At 41.5% G+C, this 18,772-nt stretch overlaps 5 protein-coding genes across 5 annotated transcripts in view; 1 reads left to right on the top strand and 4 right to left on the bottom strand.

Moving 5' to 3' along the window:
- The first annotated feature begins 743 nt into the window (after nt 1-743).
- On the top strand, nt 744-2,155 carry LOC107560579 (microfibril-associated glycoprotein 4-like). The gene is made up of 3 exons (XM_016244797.1): nt 744-786; nt 1,574-1,741; nt 1,821-2,155. Exons 1-3 carry the CDS (start codon nt 744-746, stop codon nt 2,072-2,074), a joined length of 465 nt encoding a protein of 154 aa, XP_016100283.1. The 3' UTR covers nt 2,075-2,155.
- Nucleotides 2,156-4,725: 2,570 nt separating this feature from the next.
- Nucleotides 4,726-5,446, bottom strand: LOC107560604 (microfibril-associated glycoprotein 4-like). Its single transcript, XM_016244828.1, has 2 exons — nt 5,251-5,446; nt 4,726-5,171 (listed from the first exon to the last, which is right to left on the bottom strand). The coding sequence occupies exons 1-2, from the start codon at nt 5,405-5,407 to the stop codon at nt 4,918-4,920; spliced, it is 411 nt and encodes a 136-aa protein (XP_016100314.1). The 5' UTR covers nt 5,408-5,446; the 3' UTR covers nt 4,726-4,917.
- Nucleotides 5,447-9,125: 3,679 nt separating this feature from the next.
- On the bottom strand, nt 9,126-15,016 carry LOC107560603 (microfibril-associated glycoprotein 4-like). The gene is made up of 3 exons (XM_016244827.1): nt 14,974-15,016; nt 9,651-9,845; nt 9,126-9,571 (listed from the first exon to the last, which is right to left on the bottom strand). Exons 2-3 carry the CDS (start codon nt 9,805-9,807, stop codon nt 9,318-9,320), a joined length of 411 nt encoding a protein of 136 aa, XP_016100313.1. The 5' UTR covers nt 9,808-9,845; nt 14,974-15,016; the 3' UTR covers nt 9,126-9,317.
- LOC107560596 (microfibril-associated glycoprotein 4-like) lies at nt 14,269-15,677 on the bottom strand. The gene is made up of 5 exons (XM_016244820.1): nt 15,506-15,677; nt 15,205-15,414; nt 15,034-15,130; nt 14,779-14,946; nt 14,269-14,699 (listed from the first exon to the last, which is right to left on the bottom strand). The coding sequence occupies exons 1-5, from the start codon at nt 15,509-15,511 to the stop codon at nt 14,446-14,448; spliced, it is 735 nt and encodes a 244-aa protein (XP_016100306.1). The 5' UTR covers nt 15,512-15,677; the 3' UTR covers nt 14,269-14,445.
- A 1,554-nt stretch (nt 15,678-17,231) lies between these two features.
- Nucleotides 17,232-18,772, bottom strand: part of LOC107560602 (peptidyl-prolyl cis-trans isomerase NIMA-interacting 1) — a 3,630-nt gene continuing 2,089 nt past the window's right edge. Inside the window, exons 2-4 of the mRNA XM_016244826.1 lie at nt 18,491-18,691; nt 18,211-18,321; nt 17,232-17,378 (exon numbers count right to left, since the gene is read on the bottom strand). Coding sequence (XP_016100312.1) covers nt 17,269-17,378; nt 18,211-18,321; nt 18,491-18,691 — 422 coding nt within the window. The 3' untranslated portion in view covers nt 17,232-17,268. The remainder of the gene's footprint in view (nt 17,379-18,210; nt 18,322-18,490; nt 18,692-18,772) is intronic.

Raw genomic sequence — 18,772 nt, 5'->3', positions numbered from 1 at the left:
CCCTGTGCAACTCCTCTCGTGTTAATTATCTGAACGTGCTCCTCCCGAACTTTAATAAAACATAATTTTGTGTGGATGTTCATGTCCAGTGTTTGGTTGAAGGTGTTCTTCATGTGTGTGTATGATCAGGGCTGGAGAACATCTACCAGCTGACACGTAACAACAAGTACATGCTGAGAGTGGATCTGGAGGACTTTGGAGGAAATAAAGTGTTCGCTCTGTACTCGTCCTTCTCTGTGGGTCCTGAAGCTGACGAGTATAAACTAAAAGTTTCTGGATTCACTGATGGAGGAGCAGGTAGGACGCTTTCATTTATACTCAAGAAAGCACATTTCCATTGAGTTATTGTCCTTAGTGACCCTCTTCTTCTCTGCAGGCGACTCTTTATCTGGCCATAATGGATACAAGTTCTCCACCTTCGACAAAGACCAAGATGTCTATGAAAATAACTGTGCCAAACTGTATCTCGGGGGATTTTGGTACTCAGCCTGTCACAATACAAACCCCAACGGTATATATTTATGGGGAGAAGATGGCACCCATTACGCCATTGGAAATGTTTGGTCATCATGGAAGGGTTACGCTGTCGGAATGAAATCCATCAGCATGAAGATCAAACGTGTGCCTTAGAAACATTACAGTTCTTCTCGGAAATAAACAACAAAACAATCAATTTAATGTTGAATTGTTTCCTCCCCCCCCCCCCCCCCCACTGGGTTGAGATAGGAATAGTTAGAAGTGAGATGGGATGGTGGAGGGATGCTAGAAAACTGTCAAGGAACAGAGGTAAGTCTGCTGTGTATATATATATATCTTATCTTGTTAATTGAGTTGATTACTGAATGTGCTCCAGGGCTCTACGCTTATTTTTCTTTTTAGGAGTGCCAAAATTTGATAAATAAAAATGCCATTACGAGGTGATATTTGGCTCCTTAAAGTGATTTACAATAGAATTTTGTTTTTACCTCTGTACTGGCATTTTTCTATCTTTATTAAAAGTATGTCATCTTTTATGTCAAATTTTTAAAAAATTATATTTTATAAGCTTTTTAAAAATTCTAGATAAAACCATAGAATAAGAACAAGTAGAATAAGAAGAATAAGTTACTAATCAAATGAAATCAGTATTAAAATTAATTTGTACAGAGGTAGCACAGAAGAACACAAAAGTGGCTTGTAGGTGTATTTTCAGACATTTAATGAGGATCAGAGGTGGCATGAGTGCAATTAAATCCATTAAAAAATGTTGAATATAGAAATATTAAATGATTAGGACTATGTCTGTGATACATTACTCAACGCTGCAAAAACACGCAGGAACCTTTGAAGCTCCCCTCAGCGATCACAATCCCAAATATGATGAAGATCTGGTCAGTCGCACTGGTGCTCCTAAATATTTTTCCATAGTCGCACGCAGTAGTTTTCAGTCGCAAATGCGCAAAAGCCCTGTGCAACTCCTCTCGTGTTAATTATCTGAACGTGCTCCTCCCGAACTTTAATAAAACATAATTTTGTGTGGATGTTCATGTCCAGTGTTTGGTTGAAGGTGTTCTTCATGTGTGTGTATGATCAGGGCTGGAGAACATCTACCAGCTGACACGTAACAACAAGTACATGCTGAGAGTGGATCTGGAGGACTTTGGAGGAAATAAAGTGTTCGCTCTGTACTCGTCCTTCTCTGTGGGTCCTGAAGCTGACGAGTATAAACTAAAAGTTTCTGGATTCACTGATGGAGGAGCAGGTAGGACGCTTTCATTTATACTCAAGAAAGCACATTTCCATTGAGTTATTGTCCTTAGTGACCCTCTTCTTCTCTGCAGGCGACTCTTTATCTGGCCATAATGGATACAAGTTCTCCACCTTCGACAAAGACCAAGATGTCTATGAAAATAACTGTGCCAAACTGTATCTCGGGGGATTTTGGTACTCAGCCTGTCACAATACAAACCCCAACGGTATATATTTATGGGGAGAAGATGGCACCCATTACGCCATTGGAAATGTTTGGTCATCATGGAAGGGTTACGCTGTCGGAATGAAATCCATCAGCATGAAGATCAAACGTGTGCCTTAGAAACATTACAGTTCTTCTCGGAAATAAACAACAAAACAATCAATTTAATGTTGAATTGTTTCCTGTTTTCTAATAACTGTGTAACTTAGTAAATCACGTAGGAAAATAACTATCATAATCTTATGACTGTTTATGAACTATTCTTTGTTTTTGGTCAAAATCATACAATTAGAATAAACTCCTGCACTGAAATCATTATGTCAGATGTGTTTATCTCCACAACAGACACCAGAAACACTAAATGAGAAATTCAATGGAACCAGAGCTGCTGACAAACCAATAATAAAAGGAGCATTAAAAACTCAGAAAGTGTTCTTATTACCCTCATAGACATTACACACACAGATCGACCCAAAATGCATTTGACATTCTGTTGATAACTCCAGTTGTGTTCCATGGGATAATGCATCATAACCTCACATAAAATAATACATGCAATTATTCCAATTTGCTTACTGCATGTTTCACTGACTGAAGAACTAGCTCACGACATTAGGCCCATTTATATGCTTTTGAATTATGAATCGAAACAAGACAGGAGTGTTTGGCTTCTGAGTTACTCACACATTGCATATACACAGTGTAGAGCCCGATGCTGAATGCTTTGCAAAGGATAAATATTGTAAACGCCTCCCACTATATAATCGACTGTTGTATCAGATTTGCTTTTGCCACAATTCGAGGTGAAGACTTCTCCCTGTTTACTTTTGATTTTATTACTTATGAGTTATTGTTTTTAATAAAGCGAAACCATTTCCAATGGTGATGCGTTAAACTTCTTTTAAACAAGTCTCTGAGTATTTTATTGAGAGTAACCTATTATCTGAACTTGAATATAAATCTCCTGTGGAAGTCCCATAGCAGCACGGACACCGGGTGGGAAATCTTGAAACTTCTACATCTCCCGATACACGAGGTAAGGGCGTATTTCTTCATTGCTACGGCTTGTGGGAAACAAAGATGTGAGTTAGAAGATTTATGAATTCCTTAATCGGTCTAGAAACATAACAATAGTGATGAATCAACTTTGTACCGCAAAGATAAACTTTATCTCTGTGTTTGGAAGAGACATTTTGGATTCAAATGAGTGAAATTTGCAGCATTGATCATATTTTATGCACAAAAATCGTCAAATTTAATTATCGAATATTCTGAGTGGATGCACTTCTGACACAACCTGGTCAGGAGCCTGGTAATGTTTAAAGACCAGCTGTGGCGCAATCCTGTGGATATCAGACGACACACATCAGCAAACAGCATGCATGTATTTGTGTATATACAGTGGGTATAGAAAAAAAATCAGCCCCGTTTAAAATAATCACATTTTGTTGCTTTGCAGCCTGAAATGAAGACGGACACAGTTTTTGTTTTATCCAGCTGTATGTACTCAGTGCAACTTATAACATCCAAGTGAAAGATAAAACGCCAACATGTCAGAAAAACGAAAGAAAAAAAACAGATTCACTGAGTTGGAAAAAGGATCAGCCCCCTCCTAAAAATGACTGGTGAAATCAAACAGGTGCAGCTGATCACCTTCTCAGTGGCACACAAATCCATTTGACTTTCAGCTGTGCTCATTTTGATCAGCTCAGCATGAAAAGAGTGTTCCTGGAGCATTTCAGTCCTTGCTAGAGCAACTGAAGCAAACAATCAGCTATGGGTGGCAAGACACTGTCAGAAGATCTCCGGGATAAAGTTGTGAACATGCACAAGTCAGGAGATGGAGACAAAAACATTTCAAAGGCTTCATCAATGCCTAGATGCACAGTGAAGTATATTATTAAGAAGTGGAAGGTATTTGGTAAAACACAGACCCTCCCTGGATCGGGACGTCGCTCCAAACTGATAAAAGAGCCGGAGGAAACTGATCAGAGAGGCGACAGCTGCAGGAGTTTATGACAAAGAGTGGTCATTGTGTGACAACAATATCACAGATTCTCCACTAATGTGGCTTGTATGGGAGGGCTGAAGAAAAAAAGCCACTCCTCAAGAAAGGCCACATGCAGTCAGACAGAGCTTTGCCAAAACACACCTTGAAGATTCTGAGACAGATGAGACTAAAACTGAATTATCTGGCCTTGACACCAAACGATATGTCTGGCGGAAATCCAATCCAGCTCAGCATCCAGATAACAGCATTCCTGCAGTAAAGCATGGAGGTGCTGATGTCCTGTTGTGTAAAGCATGTATGTAATTTGGATGCATACTATGACTAACCAAAATATATCAATTGTGCAGTATACCGGCTGAAAGCTGGACATTCTTACATTATTAAAACTGGCACGTCACTGTAAACAAATTTCTCTTAAATCAAAAATCATGAGAAATTATGAGAATCTAAAAGTATGTCAAACTGCTTGCAGTGTGGGTTTCACATATTTCTGCCCATGGAGAGTGAGATTTACACATCCACTGTGATTGTGTGTCTTTCTCTTCGGACCATTCATCATCACCTCAGACTGAATCAGAAAACACAGCAGCGGCACGCTTTCTGTTCATGCCTCGTATATCTATTCCCACTGAAGAGAATCGACTCAACCGTTTACAGCAGTGCACATGTACAACTACGGTTCACGGTTCAGACACAATTCTAGTCTAGTCAAAGTCTAGTTTAAGAATTTATAGAATAATTCATTTAAAGTAGGAGTTTATTGAAGGTTTATGAAGTGACAATTCATCTAAATATGGATTAAGTTGGTTTTAATGTGCTACACGAGCAGCTATACACGTAGATGAGAAATATTCAACACATTCACACAGTTACACAGCTAAGAGGGGAAATATTGTTGTTAAGCTCTTGAATAATCAGGAAAAATTTCCCCTTCAGGAGTACTGTATTGTTTCTAAGAAACATATTTGATCTTCATGCTGATTGATTTCATACTGACTGCGTAATTCTTCCATGCTGACCAAACAACACCAATGGCATGATGGGTGGGATCTTCGCCCCATAAATACGCACCGTTGGGGTTTGCATAGTGACAGGCTGCGTACCAAAATGCCCCGAGATACAGTTTGGCACAGTTCTTTTCATAGGAGTCTTGGTCTTTGTCGAAGGTGGAGAACTTCTGATCATTATGGCCAGATAAAGAGTCGCCTGCAGAGAAGAAGAGGGTCACTGAGGACAGTAACCCAATGGAAATGAGTTTTCTTGAGTATAAATGAAAGCGTCCTACCTGCTCCTCCATCAGTGAATCCAGAAACATGCAGCTGATAACCAGCACATTCACAACCCACAGAGAAGGATGAGTACAGAGCGAAACCTTTCCTTCCTTCAAAGTCCTCCAGATCCACTCTCAGCATGTACTTGTTGTTACGTGTCAGCTGGTACATGTTCTCCAGCCCTGATCATACACACACATGAAGAACACCTTCAACCATGGCTCTGCTTTACAGTTTCAAACTAAACTAAAAAATCTGGGGGTGATATTTGACGCCAACTTAACATTTGATCCGCATCTTCGTAATACAGTCAAAACATATTTTTTTAATCTCAGAAACATTGCCAAATTATGTCCCATGTTGACTTTTTCTGTGGCTGAAAATGTAATCAACACTTCAGTTTTTTCGCATATTGATTATTGTAATGCTTTGCTGGCTGGAGTTTCTAAAGCTACCCTAAGTAAATTACAGTTGGTACAAAATTCAGCTGCTAGAATTCTGACTAGAACCCGTGCAAGGGAGCACATCACATCTATCTTGGAAAAATTGCACTGGCTTCCTGTTAGTTTTCGTATTGATTTTAAAATTCTCATGCTCACTTATAAGGCCTTGAATAATTTGGCTCCTCAATATTTGTGCAAGATTTTAACCCCCTACACCCCTACACGTGCGCTACGCTCTTCTGAAGCTGGTCTTTTAACTGTTCAAACTACTCGGCTAAAAACCATGGGTGATTGGGCTTTCTCTTCTTTGGCTCCTAAATTGTGGAATTCCCTGCCCTCTGAGATTAGGAATGCAGAATCCCTTAGTGTTTCTAAATCGTCCCTTAAAACGTACTTTTTTAGGGTAGCTTTTATGTGATTACTTTGTCTTTTATTATATTGGCTTTGTATTGATTGGTTAGTTCTTTACTGCCTGTACTGTTGTGTGTATCTTTTAACTTCATATTTTTATATGTAAAGCGCTTTGAGATGCTACTTTTAAAGGCGCTATATAAAATAAAGTTTATTATTATTATTATTCATGTCTCTTAAAGTGAAGGGACTATTGGCACAGAAGCACAAGGATGGACTCGGTAAGCGGTGTGACCATTTCAGTGCTCAAGTACAGGGTCTGTACAGTTCATGCCTGGAATATCTGGAGAAGTTCTCCTCTTTCATGTGGATGGATCTGAGTGACACACCTGACTGGAATGACATTGAGGCCTGTATCAAATACCTGGGAGAAAAGGGGGTGCCAATTGATGATGCAAAGTGCTTTGATCAAGTCACCAACCTGAAGAAATTCACAGAAAGGTGTAACAGTGATGGAGATTTCAGTGATCTGCAAGCACACAAGAAGCGGACCAAATATTTTGAAAGGTCCAAAAGAGCTACTGAAGATTGCAGTTTTTCTTTGCTATTCCTTCTCACAATGCAAATGCAGAGTTTTTTTCACTGATGCAAAGCCAGTGGACAAAGGAAAGGAATCACTTGTCTGTTGAGTCACTGAAGGGGGTTCTGTGCATACAATACAACTTTAAACACATGTCTTGCAAAGACTTTTATTACTATTTGATTGGTAATCAAGGACTGTTGGGAAAGATTCGATTCTCTGGAAAGTATACCAGAGAACATCAGGGGACATAATTTATTTTTGACTGAAATAGTGGAATGTTTTTTGTTGTTGTTTTTTTTTTTTATGCAACTGGCCATGAAAAGAAATAGTGTCATGTAACAGATGTTAAAAGCTAAACAATTTTTTTTATTTGTTTGTTGTTATTCTATCGTTGAGGACCAAAAGTTGAATGGAAAGGATGTGTTACTTTGTATTAAAGTTCAATAACATAGTTGCATGGTTGTGAACGCATTTGTCAAGTATTTAGGCCCCCCTTCCACCCACTGCAGGTTTCCATCTGCCTCCTGTCCCCACTGTCCTCTTTTTGGAAAACTAAAATATGGTCACCCTAATTGTAATGCATTATTGGGTGTTGCTCTGCTAATTACTTATAAAGCCCTGAATGGTTTAGCTCCTCAGTACTTGAGCGAGCTCATATCGCATTATAGTCCTTCACATCCGCTGCGATATCAAAATTCTGGCAATTTGATAATACCTAGAATATCAAAATCAACTGCAGGCAGCAGATCCTTTTCCTATTTAGTGCCCAAACTCTGGAAAAGCCTACCTAATATTGCTCGGGAGGCAGACACACTCTGTCAGTTTAAATCTAGATTAAAGACCCATCTCTTTAACCTGGCTTACACATAACGTAGTGATGAATCAACTTTGTACCGCAAAGATAAACTTTATCTCTGTGTTTGGAAGAGACATTTTGGATTCAAATGAGTGAAATTTGCAGCATTGATCATATTTTATGCACAAAAATCGTCAAATTTAATTATCGAATATTCTGAGTGGATGCACTTCTGACACAACCTGGTCAGGAGCCTGGTAATGTTTAAAGACCAGCTGTGGCGCAATCCTGTGGATATCAGACGACACACATCAGCAAACAGCATGCATGTATTTGTGTATATACAGTGGGTATAGAAAAAAAATCAGCCCCGTTTAAAATAATCACATTTTGTTGCTTTGCAGCCTGAAATGAAGACGGACACAGTTTTTGTTTTATCCAGCTGTATGTACTCAGTGCAACTTATAACATCCAAGTGAAAGATAAAACGCCAACATGTCAGAAAAACGAAAGAAAAAAAACAGATTCACTGAGTTGGAAAAAGGATCAGCCCCCTCCTAAAAATGACTGGTGAAATCAAACAGGTGCAGCTGATCACCTTCTCAGTGGCACACAAATCCATTTGACTTTCAGCTGTGCTCATTTTGATCAGCTCAGCATGAAAAGAGTGTTCCTGGAGCATTTCAGTCCTTGCTAGAGCAACTGAAGCAAACAATCAGCTATGGGTGGCAAGACACTGTCAGAAGATCTCCGGGATAAAGTTGTGAACATGCACAAGTCAGGAGATGGAGACAAAAACATTTCAAAGGCTTCATCAATGCCTAGATGCACAGTGAAGTATATTATTAAGAAGTGGAAGGTATTTGGTAAAACACAGACCCTCCCTGGATCGGGACGTCGCTCCAAACTGATAAAAGAGCCGGAGGAAACTGATCAGAGAGGCGACAGCTGCAGGAGTTTATGACAAAGAGTGGTCATTGTGTGACAACAATATCACAGATTCTCCACTAATGTGGCTTGTATGGGAGGGCTGAAGAAAAAAAGCCACTCCTCAAGAAAGGCCACATGCAGTCAGACAGAGCTTTGCCAAAACACACCTTGAAGATTCTGAGACAGATGAGACTAAAACTGAATTATCTGGCCTTGACACCAAACGATATGTCTGGCGGAAATCCAATCCAGCTCAGCATCCAGATAACAGCATTCCTGCAGTAAAGCATGGAGGTGCTGATGTCCTGTTGTGTAAAGCATGTATGTAATTTGGATGCATACTATGACTAACCAAAATATATCAATTGTGCAGTATACCGGCTGAAAGCTGGACATTCTTACATTATTAAAACTGGCACGTCACTGTAAACAAATTTCTCTTAAATCAAAAATCATGAGAAATTATGAGAATCTAAAAGTATGTCAAACTGCTTGCAGTGTGGGTTTCACATATTTCTGCCCATGGAGAGTGAGATTTACACATCCACTGTGATTGTGTGTCTTTCTCTTCGGACCATTCATCATCACCTCAGACTGAATCAGAAAACACAGCAGCGGCACGCTTTCTGTTCATGCCTCGTATATCTATTCCCACTGAAGAGAATCGACTCAACCGTTTACAGCAGTGCACATGTACAACTACGGTTCACGGTTCAGACACAATTCTAGTCTAGTCAAAGTCTAGTTTAAGAATTTATAGAATAATTCATTTAAAGTAGGAGTTTATTGAAGGTTTATGAAGTGACAATTCATCTAAATATGGATTAAGTTGGTTTTAATGTGCTACACGAGCAGCTATACACGTAGATGAGAAATATTCAACACATTCACACAGTTACACAGCTAAGAGGGGAAATATTGTTGTTAAGCTCTTGAATAATCAGGAAAAATTTCCCCTTCAGGAGTACTGTATTGTTTCTAAGAAACATATTTGATCTTCATGCTGATTGATTTCATACTGACTGCGTAATTCTTCCATGCTGACCAAACAACACCAATGGCATGATGGGTGGGATCTTCGCCCCATAAATACGCACCGTTGGGGTTTGCATAGTGACAGGCTGCGTACCAAAATGCCCCGAGATACAGTTTGGCACAGTTCTTTTCATAGGAGTCTTGGTCTTTGTCGAAGGTGGAGAACTTCTGATCATTATGGCCAGATAAAGAGTCGCCTGCAGAGAAGAAGAGGGTCACTGAGGACAGTAACCCAATGGAAATGAGTTTTCTTGAGTATAAATGAAAGCGTCCTACCTGCTCCTCCATCAGTGAATCCAGAAACATGCAGCTGATAACCAGCACATTCACAACCCACAGAGAAGGATGAGTACAGAGCGAAACCTTTCCTTCCTTCAAAGTCCTCCAGATCCACTCTCAGCATGTACTTGTTGTTACGTGTCAGCTGGTACATGTTCTCCAGCCCTGATCATACACACACATGAAGAACACCTTCAACCATGGCTCTGCTTTACAGTTTCAAACTAAACTAAAAAATCTGGGGGTGATATTTGACGCCAACTTAACATTTGATCCGCATCTTCGTAATACAGTCAAAACATATTTTTTTAATCTCAGAAACATTGCCAAATTATGTCCCATGTTGACTTTTTCTGTGGCTGAAAATGTAATCAACACTTCAGTTTTTTCGCATATTGATTATTGTAATGCTTTGCTGGCTGGAGTTTCTAAAGCTACCCTAAGTAAATTACAGTTGGTACAAAATTCAGCTGCTAGAATTCTGACTAGAACCCGTGCAAGGGAGCACATCACATCTATCTTGGAAAAATTGCACTGGCTTCCTGTTAGTTTTCGTATTGATTTTAAAATTCTCATGCTCACTTATAAGGCCTTGAATAATTTGGCTCCTCAATATTTGTGCAAGATTTTAACCCCCTACACCCCTACACGTGCGCTACGCTCTTCTGAAGCTGGTCTTTTAACTGTTCAAACTACTCGGCTAAAAACCATGGGTGATTGGGCTTTCTCTTCTTTGGCTCCTAAATTGTGGAATTCCCTGCCCTCTGAGATTAGGAATGCAGAATCCCTTAGTGTTTCTAAATCGTCCCTTAAAACGTACTTTTTTAGGGTAGCTTTTATGTGATTACTTTGTCTTTTATTATATTGGCTTTGTATTGATTGGTTAGTTCTTTACTGCCTGTACTGTTGTGTGTATCTTTTAACTTCATATTTTTATATGTAAAGCGCTTTGAGATGCTACTTTTAAAGGCGCTATATAAAATAAAGTTTATTATTATTATTATTCATGTCTCTTAAAGTGAAGGGACTATTGGCACAGAAGCACAAGGATGGACTCGGTAAGCGGTGTGACCATTTCAGTGCTCAAGTACAGGGTCTGTACAGTTCATGCCTGGAATATCTGGAGAAGTTCTCCTCTTTCATGTGGATGGATCTGAGTGACACACCTGACTGGAATGACATTGAGGCCTGTATCAAATACCTGGGAGAAAAGGGGGTGCCAATTGATGATGCAAAGTGCTTTGATCAAGTCACCAACCTGAAGAAATTCACAGAAAGGTGTAACAGTGATGGAGATTTCAGTGATCTGCAAGCACACAAGAAGCGGACCAAATATTTTGAAAGGTCCAAAAGAGCTACTGAAGATTGCAGTTTTTCTTTGCTATTCCTTCTCACAATGCAAATGCAGAGTTTTTTTCACTGATGCAAAGCCAGTGGACAAAGGAAAGGAATCACTTGTCTGTTGAGTCACTGAAGGGGGTTCTGTGCATACAATACAACTTTAAACACATGTCTTGCAAAGACTTTTATTACTATTTGATTGGTAATCAAGGACTGTTGGGAAAGATTCGATTCTCTGGAAAGTATACCAGAGAACATCAGGGGACATAATTTATTTTTGACTGAAATAGTGGAATGTTTTTTGTTGTTGTTTTTTTTTTTTATGCAACTGGCCATGAAAAGAAATAGTGTCATGTAACAGATGTTAAAAGCTAAACAATTTTTTTTATTTGTTTGTTGTTATTCTATCGTTGAGGACCAAAAGTTGAATGGAAAGGATGTGTTACTTTGTATTAAAGTTCAATAACATAGTTGCATGGTTGTGAACGCATTTGTCAAGTATTTAGGCCCCCCTTCCACCCACTGCAGGTTTCCATCTGCCTCCTGTCCCCACTGTCCTCTTTTTGGAAAACTAAAATATGGTCACCCTAATTGTAATGCATTATTGGGTGTTGCTCTGCTAATTACTTATAAAGCCCTGAATGGTTTAGCTCCTCAGTACTTGAGCGAGCTCATATCGCATTATAGTCCTTCACATCCGCTGCGATATCAAAATTCTGGCAATTTGATAATACCTAGAATATCAAAATCAACTGCAGGCAGCAGATCCTTTTCCTATTTAGTGCCCAAACTCTGGAAAAGCCTACCTAATATTGCTCGGGAGGCAGACACACTCTGTCAGTTTAAATCTAGATTAAAGACCCATCTCTTTAACCTGGCTTACACATAACGCATTTCTAGAATTCAAATCCGTGAAAGGATTGTTATGTATTCGACAATGCATATTTGGTTATGAAAATATTAATTGCTGTTTGAAAATATATACATTTTTTTTGTGAATGAAAATGATTATAATTTACGTTGAACAGCAACAAAAATATTATCAAAAAAGTATATCAGCTGTTATTGCTCATAAATAGCTGTAGCGATGTTGTCAAGCTGTTAAGAGATGGTAGGTTTAGGGATCAGGGGGTGGAGATGGGAGGGTTTAGGGATCAGGGGGTGGAGATGGTCGGTTTAGGGATCAGGGGGGGGAGATGGTAGGTTTAGGGATCAGGGGGGGGAGATGGGAGGGTTTAGGGATCAGGGGGTGGAGATGGTCGGTTTAGGGATCAGGGGGGGGAGATGGTAGGTTTAGGGATCAGGGGGGGGAGATGGGAGGGTTTAGGGATCAGGGGGTGGAGATGGTCGGTTTAGGGATCAGGGGGGGGAGATGGTAGGTTTAGGGATCAGGGGGGGGAGATGGGAGGGTTTAGGGATCAGGGGGTGGAGATGGTCGGTTTAGGGATCAGGGGGGGGAGATGGTAGGTTTAGGGATCAGGGGGGGGAGATGGGAGGGTTTAGGGATCAGGGGGTGGAGATGGTCGGTTTAGGGATCAGGGGGGGGAGATGGTAGGTTTAGGGATCAGGGGGGGGAGATGGGAGGGTTTAGGGATCAGGGGGTGGAGATGGTCGGTTTAGGGATCAGGGGGGGGAGATGGTAGGTTTAGGGATCAGGGGGGGGAGATGGGAGGGTTTAGGGATCAGGGGGTGGAGATGGTCGGTTTAGGGATCAGGGGGGGGAGATGGTAGGTTTAGGGATCAGGGGGGGGAGATGGGAGGGTTTAGGGATCAGGGGGTGGAGATGGTCGGTTTAGGGATCAGGGGGGGGAGATGGTAGGTTTAGGGATCAGGGGGGGGAGATGGGAGGGTTTAGGGATCAGGGGGTGGAGATGGTCGGTTTAGGGATCAGGGGGGGGAGATGGTAGGTTTAGGGATCAGGGGGGGGAGATGGGAGGGTTTAGGGATCAGGGGGTGGAGATGGTCGGTTTAGGGATCAGGGGGGGGAGATGGTAGGTTTAGGGATCAGGGGGGGGAGATGGGAGGGTTTAGGGATCAGGGGGTGGAGATGGTCGGTTTAGGGATCAGGGGGGGGAGATGGTAGGTTTAGGGATCAGGGGGGGGAGATGGGAGGGTTTAGGGATCAGGGGGTGGAGATGGTCGGTTTAGGGATCAGGGGGGGGAGATGGTAGGTTTAGGGATCAGGGGGGGGAGATGGGAGGGTTTAGGGATCAGGGGGTGGAGATGGTCGGTTTAGGGATCAGGGGGGGGAGATGGTAGGTTTAGGGATCAGGGGGGGGAGATGGGAGGGTTTAGGGATCAGGGGGTGGAGATGGTCGGTTTAGGGATCAGGGGGGGGAGATGGTAGGTTTAGGGATCAGGGGGGGGAGATGGGAGGGTTTAGGGATCAGGGGGTGGAGATGGTCGGTTTAGGGATCAGGGGGGGGAGATGGTAGGTTTAGGGATCAGGGGGGGGAGATGGGAGGGTTTAGGGATCAGGGGGTGGAGATGGTCGGTTTAGGGATCAGGGGGGGGAGATGGTAGGTTTAGGGATCAGGGGGGGGAGATGGGAGGGTTTAGGGATCAGGGGGTGGAGATGGTCGGTTTAGGGATCAGGGGGGGGAGATGGTAGGTTTAGGGATCAGGGGGGGGAGATGGGAGGGTTTAGGGATCAGGGGGTGGAGATGGTCGGTTTAGGGATCAGGGGGGGGAGATGGTAGGTTTAGGGATCAGGGGGGGGAGATGGGAGGGTTTAGGGATCAGGGGGTGGAGATGGTCGGTTTAGGGATCAGGGGGGGGAGATGGTAGGTTTAGGGATCAGGGGGTGGAGATGGTGGGTTTAGGGATCAGGGAGTGGAGATGGTAGGTTTAGGGATCAGGGGGTGGAGATGGGTGGGTGGGTTCAGGGATGAGGGGGTGGAGACGGGTTGGTTTAGGTACATGTAAGGTGGGAGGAGTTGGATCTGGTTCCAACCACGCCCCCTGGATCTTGGGTTCTGCAGTGAGGAACATCTCACTCTTCTTCAACCTCAGAAGAGAAACTCAGGTCCCTTAAGCCATCTCTTACATGTTATGAATTGCCCAACATCTGTCGAGTCTCTTATTACGACGACTGTTTTTTCTACATGGTGTGGAACTGCTTCCTTTACATTTTGGATATGTCTCAGTACAGTCATGCGGAGTTAAAATTTATTTTTTTTGATGAATCCAAATTAATCTCCAAACCCTTTTTAAGCATTCTATCCACTCAAACAGCAAGAACAGATTCAAGTTGTAACCTTGTGATTGTCGTTTGCTTTAATGTGATCATCTTCGGTTCTGCTCAACTCACGAAAATATAATTTCGGATTTACCATACATTTCAAAGACAGATTTCAACATGATTCTTTTACGCAGAAAAAAAGGAATAAAAACCTTAAGATGTCATAAAATGAGGTAAAAATGTTTTTCTTTCAGAAGCACTGTAATATTTCTATGACACACGTTTGATCTTCATGCTGATGGATTTCATACTGACTGCGTAATTCTTCCATGTTGCCCAAACAACACCAATGGCATGATGGGTGGGATCTTCGCCCCATAAATACACACCGTTGGGGTTTGTATTGTGACAGGCTAAGTACCAAAATGCCCCGAGATACAGTTTGGCACAGTTCTTTTCATAGGAGTCTTGGTCTTTGTCGAAGGTGGAGAACTTGTATCCATTATGGCCAGATAAAGAGTCGCCTGCAGAGAGGAAGAACTTCACTAAGGAAAGTAACCCAATGGAAATGAGTTTTCTTGAGTATAAATGAAAGCATCCTACCTGCTCCTCCATCAGTGAATCCTGAAACATGCAGCTGATATCCAGCACATTCACAACCCACAGAGAAGGACGAGTACAGAGCGAAACCTTTCCTTCCTTCAAAGTCCTCCAGATCCACTCTCAGCATGTACTTCCTCTTACGTGTCAGCTGGTACATGTTCTCCAGCCCTGATCATACACACACATGAAGAACACCTTCAACCAAACACTGGACGTGAACATCCACACAAACACACACACGCTGTGAGATCTTACCCAGCCAGTATTCTCCCTCCACATTCCCAAATCCTCTCTTGTACTGATTCCACGGCCGATAGAAATTCACACTGCCGTCCATTCTCCTCTGAATCACCTGTGATGGGTGTATAGAGAATATATGATTCATAATGAATGTGCTGATGTGTGTTTAATGATCTAAAGTCGTACCGTCCATCCTCCTTTATCTTCATCTTTCCCGTCTGAGATCATCTGACAGTAAACCCAGACAGGAATGTCTCCTGCTGGATAGATGGAGTAAACCCCACTGACTGTTTCTCCTGCTTTATATACGTCAGAGCAGTCGACCGGTTTGTCTACATCAAGACCACAATCACAGCCCAATAAAACAGGCAGAAGAGCCGTCAAAAACACCATCATCTGCATAAGAAAGAAAAAGATGAACATCACACTGATAAGGTGATAAAAATCTGTAGGAATGTGACAAAATGTAGGAAACAGATGAGCTTAACTCCATCTTCTCAAACTCTTCTCAGCAGAAATCTGTTTCCTTAAAGAGACGAAGGAATTCTTTACTTATACCATTTCATTGTATTAACTGATATAAACTTCTGAATGTCCAGACAGGCTTTAAGGAAAATGCTGGAGAATAAACCAGCAACTCACAGTTGTTGTTCTCCAGTTGTGGAGGGGACAAACGCTCCTTTAAATATCCGACGGTCAGGCTCCTCCTCAGTGTCAAAGTCCGTTTTAAGACATTTGGGTAAACATTCTTTTCGCACATTTAGGAATCATCCAAATTGGGAAAGAACGGAAATTATCTGTACACACAGAATGTTCCTAAATACCGTCCACGTAATCACAGATAATCTTAAAATCATCAACACGACACTAATGATTGTTTTCCAATAACCCATTTACCAGCTCTCCATTAACACTCAAACTAACTATAGATAATAGATTAACAGACTGAATTCAAACCGAAGAGTTCACTCATCACGCTTCCTTTAGTTTCCACACACTCCATTCTAATTTTCCAAATCACTGATTTGGTGACTCACCTTGGTTGTTCTTCTACAGGAGCAAGTTGGAATATTTGGTAGTGATTGTGCAAAATTTCACAACTTTTAAACATTTGATTGCACAAGCTGCTGTATACTCTCGGACAGAAGATCTGCCAAAAACAAACCTAAACAACAACACCACACTACATGCTTTCATTGAGTCATCCCCATTAAAAATGGAATGGGGAGACTAGACGAGGCCCATCATACCAATGTTCATGTCAACCGCATTCCCACGGTTCAGAAGTATCCATGTAGGTTTGATAATCAATGCACTACTGAATAGTTATTTTTTTATTCCATTATGCACCCAGACGTGGGTCTTGTTTCTGGACAATTTAGACACATTCTGGACCAATGCATTTCTGTGACTTTCCAGCTGGATAAGGACTTAAAAGAACGGCACAGAAGAGAGTCTAATAAAGCAATAAGCCGTGGTTTACAGTGAACTTATAACAGCTAAGGGGCGTTGTTAGATACGACGCGAAGCGGAGTCTAAAACCACCGTAGCTGTTATAAATTCACTGTAAACCACGGCTTCACGGGGCTTACTGCTTTTATAAAACAGTTATTCCATATACGTAGTACGGTTTGCAGTGGTTGCCTCTAATTTTAAATGTTAATAGCACAGACAAAGCCTTAGTTTGTTTATATGAAGAGATTTATTTTATTTGTGTTACTTATTTGAGTTGGGGCTTGTTTTAAAATTTCAATGTAGTTTTGTTATTTACATTTACATTAGCCTATATTTAAATGTGGTCATTTAGCAGACGCTTTCATCCAAAGTGACTTACAAATGAGGACAATAGCAGCAATCAAAACCAACAAAAGAGCAATGCTATACAAGTGCTATATTATATATTTCATGCTTTGAGATAAAACAGGAGCATTTCATTCAGTGACATGGTATATTTTATTGGTCATTTTTTGGAGATGTGTGATACGATCGTCTACTTTAGTCCTCAGAGCTGGTCCTGTGATGTTCAGGCACCACCGCAGGACGGTTTTTAGGAGAGTTTAGCCGAGCCGGATGAAGGAATGCTGGGTAGAAGGGATCTGTAACATGTACGATAACTGAAATACAGGATGGACTCAACGTGCAGCTTTGACGAGCCAAGTGAGGTTTTTCAGGGAAACAGATTAAGAGAAGGAATCCTGGGATAGTGTGTGATGTGTGTGTTATCTGCGGGATGACGGAGGGGGAATGCGGTTATCCGGTTCTCAGGATGATGTGAACTCCTGAGTCGGTGAACACGGGGCCGCTCATGTCTCCGATCTCCAGCGCGAACGAGACGTCTTCAAACGGCTTCTGCATTTGACCTGACACACAGTAATACAGACAGCACACACAACCAACATTACAGTCAATTAAACCAACACCTTTTGTTTTTTACTTGAAACAAATGTTAACAGAAATGACATAACATCTTAAAATAGGTATTTTAATTTGTATAATTGTATAAAACGTTGCATTTCATCTACTTTCCAAGGCAACATTTCTCATTTTAATTTAGTTTGGTGAAGTACTTAAATAACAATCGTAAAAATCAATAAATAAACTACTAAAAATGATCGAAACGCATAACAAAATTACTAAAATATTAATAAAGATCTGTGATACAAAAATAACACCATTCATAATATCACTTTCCCACATCATTATGATTATTAACACTTAAAGCTGCACCGGTAACACTTTACAATAAATCCCATTAGTTGACGTTAGTTGATGCATTTTCTATTATTAACTAACAATGAGCAATTTGTTACAGTATTTATTAATTTTGTTACTGTTAATTAATATAAACACATGACTGTTGATTGTTAGTTCAGTAGCTTAAGTCCATTTAATAATATTAACAGATATTACTTTGGGTTTTAATATTGTATTGATTAATGTTGAAATTAACATTAATAAATGCTGTAGAAGTGCTTTCATTGTTAGTTCATGTTAACTAATGTTCAAATCAAAGGAAACTGTGCTGTGTAAGTGTCACTGCTGCACTTTAGTTTAGTGTTTCGTTTAACGCAGTGACTACATCAACACTGAATGCTTATACAACATTTACTCAGTGTTAAAGCATTCTGTCAGTGGTTTATTATGCGAGTCGGTCGGAGGGTGATGCTGATAATCTCGTAGCTCTAGTCTTACCTCTGCCGAACAAGCCCAGGTCTCCTCCGTTCCTCGCTGAGCTGCAGTCACTGAACTGAGACGCCAAACTCTCAAAGTCCTCCTGGCCAGACTTGATCTGTTCGATGTACTCTATACACACACACACACACACACACACACACATATACACACACACACACACGCACGCACGCACACGCACACACAAACACACACAGACACAAACAGACACAGGCTTGTGAATTCATACATGTACTTCACACCACACATCTACACACACACAAATGTGACACACTCTTACTTTGGATGAGCTGCAGCGCCTCCTCTTTGCTGCGTGTGATGTTCTCCTCTCTCCAGGAGGACGGCCGGCGCGACTGGTTGTGTTTGACCAGCAGGTGAGAGCAGCGCACTTTCTCCACCTCGCTGACGCCGTCGGGCCCCGCTCCGCTCGGCCGCTCCCACTGACTCGCATTCGTGATGTGATTGAAGTAATAAACCCGACCTGAGACACACACACACACAGACACACACACACACACAGACACACACACACAGACACACACACACAGACAGACACACACAG

This window comes from Sinocyclocheilus grahami, unplaced genomic scaffold (genome assembly GCF_001515645.1).
Source record: "Sinocyclocheilus grahami isolate Dianchi unplaced genomic scaffold, SAMN03320097.WGS_v1.1 scaffold734.1, whole genome shotgun sequence".
In the NCBI taxonomy this organism is placed as follows: Eukaryota; Metazoa; Chordata; class Actinopteri; order Cypriniformes; family Cyprinidae; genus Sinocyclocheilus; species Sinocyclocheilus grahami.
Note: the sequence above shows the minus strand (reverse complement) of the source record. Positions and strands in the feature narration are given on the sequence as shown.